This window comes from Oncorhynchus keta, chromosome 15, assembly GCF_023373465.1.
Source record: "Oncorhynchus keta strain PuntledgeMale-10-30-2019 chromosome 15, Oket_V2, whole genome shotgun sequence".
Classification (NCBI taxonomy): Eukaryota; Metazoa; Chordata; class Actinopteri; order Salmoniformes; family Salmonidae; genus Oncorhynchus; species Oncorhynchus keta.
Window position 1 is genome coordinate 6,327,706 of NC_068435.1, and position 4,979 is coordinate 6,332,684.

A 4,979-nucleotide genomic window follows, 5' to 3' on the forward strand; every position below is an offset into this window, starting at 1 on the left:
GACACTTAGACACTTAGACACCTAGACACTTAGACACCTAGACACTTAGACACTTAGACACCTAGGCACCTAGACACCTAGGCACCTAGACACCTAGACACCTAGACACTTAGACACCTAGACACCTAGACACTTAGACACTTAGAAACCTAGGCACCTAGACACCTAGGCACTTAGACACCTAGGCACATAGACACCTAGACACTTAGACACTTAGACACCTAGACACTTAGACACCTAGACACTTAGACACTTAGACACCTAGGCACCTAGGCACCTAGACACCTAGGCACCTAGACACCTAGACACTTAGACACCTAGACACCTAGACACCTAGGCACCTAGACACTTAGACACTTAGACACCTAGGCACCTAGACACCTAGACACTTAGACACCTAGACACCTAGACACCTAGGCACCTAGACACTTAGACACCTAGGCACCTAGACACCTAGACACTTAGACACTTAGACACCTAGACACCTAGACACTTAGACACTTAGAAACCTAGGCACCTAGACACCTAGGCACTTAGACACCTAGGCACATAGACACCTAGACACTTAGACACTTAGACACTTAGACACCTAGACACTTAGACACCTAGACACTTAGACACTTATATATAATAATAATAATAATATATGCCATTTAGCTGACGCTTTTATCCAAAGCGACTTACAGTCATGTGTGCATACATTCTACGTATGGGTGGTCCCGGGAATCGAACCCACTACCCTGGCGTTACAAGCGCCATGCTCTACCAACTGAGCCACAGAAGGACCATAGACACTTAGACACCTAGGCACCTAGGCACCTAGACACCTAGGCACCTAGACACCTAGACACTTAGACACCTAGACACCTAGACACCTAGGCACCTAGACATGCAGACATGCAGACGGACAGTTCATGCAGAAGGGAAGGAGTCGTCTCGTATTACGGTTTAGTCCATTTGCAACTATTTATGTTAGTTGTATGCACAGAGCATCATGGGTAATGTGTGCTGAGATGAGCACGTTCATTTAAAACGGGTGAACTGATTTCTGTCTCCCGTCTCATCATTATTGAATTGTTATAAAAGGCGTGATTATGACCTAACAAATGGAGTCTATGTTTCAGGTTACAAAAAGCATGGCGACAATGCCTGAACTTTGTGAATTCATTACTAGCACAAAGCATTGTGGGTATTTATGTTTACGTGACCGGATGGGGGGAGGTCGTTCTAGCAAGGCGGGGGCCATAAATCAAAATCTAATTGCCACATAGGTACACATCTGACAGCTTTTAAAGTGTGACTGTATGTGTCTATGCAGCTCCCAGAATAAAGATCTCTCGTCTAAGAGAGATGAGTTGTCATGTGTTGTCATGCCTTGCTATGTTGTTGTCTTGGGTCTCTCTTGATGTAGTGTTGTGATGTCTCTGTTGTTGTGATGTGTGTTTTGTCCCATTTATATTGTATTTATTTATTTATCAAAAAAATCTAATAAAAATAAATAAAAATAAGGTACGCTCTCAATATATCCCATCAGTAACAATTCCAATAATTGTTACCGGTCAGTGGTATTTAATGTTATGAATAAACCATGATCAGGCTGTGTTATATACTGGATAACATCTAACTATAACTGAAACGGGAACACGGTGGAAAACCCATCATTTACCCCAAAATGCATCAAAAATATTACAGTTGAAATACTCCTAATATTTCCTTGTCTCTTGACAAGTCACATAATGAAACCAAACAAGTTGCGTTTCCAAGCCTGCCTTAATCATTCTAATAGCTTTAATAATCATGTAAAACTACCAATTCATTCTGTACCAACGAAAGTCTCATATCAATAGATAAAAAACACAGCAGTCCTCTCAATCTGACTGGCCTTCAGGCCTGTCAATCATTCCAACCAGGCAGGGCGCTTTGATACACTTCGGTACTCCGCTCCCGCACACATTAAAGTGATGACGTCTTTGAATAACGAATTAACTCACGATATTACAGAGATCCCCGTTATGAATGACACGACCTCCGACCCACCAACACGACCGTTAGGTCTACAGCACTTACAAGAGCCAATGGGATGACAAGGGACAACGTCTCTGCTTAGACTGACAGCTGTCTGATCCAATCATTGTTTAGTGTGAGACATAAAGCCCGCCTTTATTCTGTACACAACCAATCAGCATCAGGCATTGAAGACTAATTGATGAGATAGCAAAGGGGAGTGACGCAGTTATTATAGATGCCCAACGTCTCTATTAAATCTACAGGAATTCAAATGTCTAATCTGTAGATATATGTTTTATCCTTTGAGAATAAATAGTGTTTTAAAATAAAAACAGAGGATTTGTTGACCGGCTCTCCTCGTGATATTCTAATGCCGTTGATGTTGGAGGTTGCGACCATCCGCCTCGAGGACTAGATGCGGTAGCCAAGCACGAGATATGCCGCAGCCCAAATCACGAAAAATTGCCATCCTCGGGTACAGATCCGTAGGTGAGTGTCATTTTACCGTAGACCATACAGAACGACACAATATACGCGTTTAAGGTGCCCTTGTTAAACACGCGCTGTAGGCAGAGGCCGCCTGTCTATCGGAATAGTCTCTCCTTATAATGGAGTTAAATTATACGAGACACCTCGCTGGAACAAATAAGCGCGATCCACAAGGTGAAACAGTGGACTAAAAGTCCAATTTGATATTGACTATTTATTTGCATATTACACTATCGATTATAAACGTGTTTGTCTTCATAAATATTGCTCAAATCAAGAGAGAGAGAGGGGGAGCGCTGTCTTTTAAAAATGTGCTAACGCGTGTTCAACTGGCATAGAAGCTACTGTACAAGTGTACAGGCCAACTACTGTACAAGCTACGTTACTGTAGATTCTGATGATGAGAGGTCACATGATTGCCTGTTTAGTGATTACACACCTCTGCCTGTTGGTTGCTGTACAGGACAGAATAGTAGCCTACTCATCACATTTCTGTGAGTGAGTGAGTGAGTGAGTGAGTGAGAGAGAGAGAGAGAGAGAGAGAGAGAGAGAGAGAGAGAGAGAGAGAGAGAGAGAGAGAGAGAGAGAGAGAGAGAGAGAGAGAGAGAGAGAGAGAGAGAGAGAGAGAGAGAGAGAGAGAGAGAGAGAGAGAGAGAGAGAGAGAGAGAGAGAGAGAGAGAGAGAGAGAAAAAAACAGCGTTTTTTCCCCTCAACTGATAAATTACATTCTTCATGTTTTGTTTCTGCAGGAAAGTCCTCGCTAACAATTCAGTTTGTGGAAGGCCAGTTTGTTGACTCCTATGACCCAACAATAGAAAACAGTAAGTGTGAGAATCACATTGAGTCATAACTTGGAGGCATGAAACTGGGATAATTTCATATTAGTAGCATATTAATCTATTTAAATACAATGCTTTAGAGCGTGTTAGGTTTTCATCTTGCTCCCAGTGTTTCAGCTCGATCTGGTACAATTTGCGGCACACACGCGCACACACACACACACACACACACACACACACACACACACACACACACACACACATAGACACAGAGTTTCACTATCACTATTTTATTAATTTCACCTTTATTTAACCAGGTAGGCAAGGTGAGAACACCTTTATTTAACCAGGTAGGCAAGGTGAGAACACCTTTATTTAACCAGGTAGGCCAATTGAGAACACCTTTATTTAACCAGGTAGGCCAGTTGAGAACAAGTTCTCCTTTACAATTGCGACCCAGCCAAGATTAAGCAAAGCAGTTCGACACATACAACAACACAGAGTTACACGTGGAGTAAAACAAACATACAGTCAATAATACAGTATAAACAAGTCTATATACAATGCAAGGTGAGATAAGGGAGGTAAAGTCAAAAAAAAGGCCATGATGGCAAAGTAAATACAATATAGCAGGTAAAACACTGGAATGGTAGATTTGCAGTGGAAGAATGTGCAAAGTAGAGATGGAAATAATGGGGCGAAAAGGAGCAAAATAAATAAATACAGTAGGGGGAGAGGTAGTTGTTTGGGTTAAATTATAGATGGGCTATGTACAGGTGCAGTAATATGTGAGCTGCTCTGACAGCTGGTGCTTAAAGCTAGTGAGGGACATTAGTGTTTCCATTTTCAGAGATTTTTGTAGTTCGTTCCAGTCATTGGCAGCAGAGAATTGGAAGGAGAGGCGGCCAAAGGAAGAATTGGTTTTGGGGGTCACCAGAGAGATATATCTGCTGGAGCGCGTGCTACAGGTGGGTGATGCTATGGTGACCAGCAAGCTGAGATAAGGGGGGACTTTACCTAGCAGGGTCTTGTAGATGACCTGGAGCCAGTGGGTTTGGCGACGAGTATGAAGCAAGGGCCAGCCAACGAGAGCATACAGGTCGCAGTGGTGGGTAGTATATGGGGCTTTGGTGGCAAAACGGATGGCACTGTAATAGACTACATCCAATTTATTGAGTAGGGTATTGGAGGCTATTTTGTAAATGACATCGCAGAAGTCGAAGATCGGTAGGATGGTCAGTTTTACAATTCTAGATTTAACTTTGGATTGGAGATGTTTGATGACGGTCTGGAAGGAGAGTTTACAGTCTAACCAGACACCTAGGTATTTGTAGTTGTCCACATATTCTAAGTCAGAACCGTGCAGAGTAGTGATGTTGGACAGGCGGGCAGGTGCAGGCAGCGATCGGTTAAAGAGCATGCATTTAGTTTTACTTGTATTTAAGAGTAATTGGAGGCCACGGAAGGAGAGTTGTATGGCATTGAAGCTCGTCTGGAGGGTTGTTAACACAGTGTCCAAAGAAGGGCCAGAAGTATACAGAATGGTGTCGTCTGCGTAGAGGTGGATCAGAGAATCACCAGCTGCAAGAGCGACATCATTGATATTTACAGAGAAGAGAGTCGGTCCAAGAATTGAACCCTGTGGCACCCCCATAGAAACTGCCAGAGGCCCCGGACAACAGGCCCTCCGATTTGACACACTGA

The 4,979-nt window shown here is 43.1% G+C and overlaps 1 protein-coding gene across 1 annotated transcript in view; it reads left to right on the forward strand.

Annotated features, from left to right (window-relative positions):
- Window positions 1-2,214: 2,214 nt before the first annotated feature.
- LOC127907542 (GTP-binding protein Rheb-like) overlaps window positions 2,215-4,979 on the forward strand; it is a 22,968-nt gene continuing 20,203 nt past the window's right edge. The window contains exons 1-2 of the mRNA XM_052463078.1: window positions 2,215-2,496; window positions 3,246-3,317. Of these exons, the coding sequence (XP_052319038.1) occupies window positions 2,445-2,496; window positions 3,246-3,317 (124 nt within the window). The 5' untranslated portion in view covers window positions 2,215-2,444. The remainder of the gene's footprint in view (window positions 2,497-3,245; window positions 3,318-4,979) is intronic.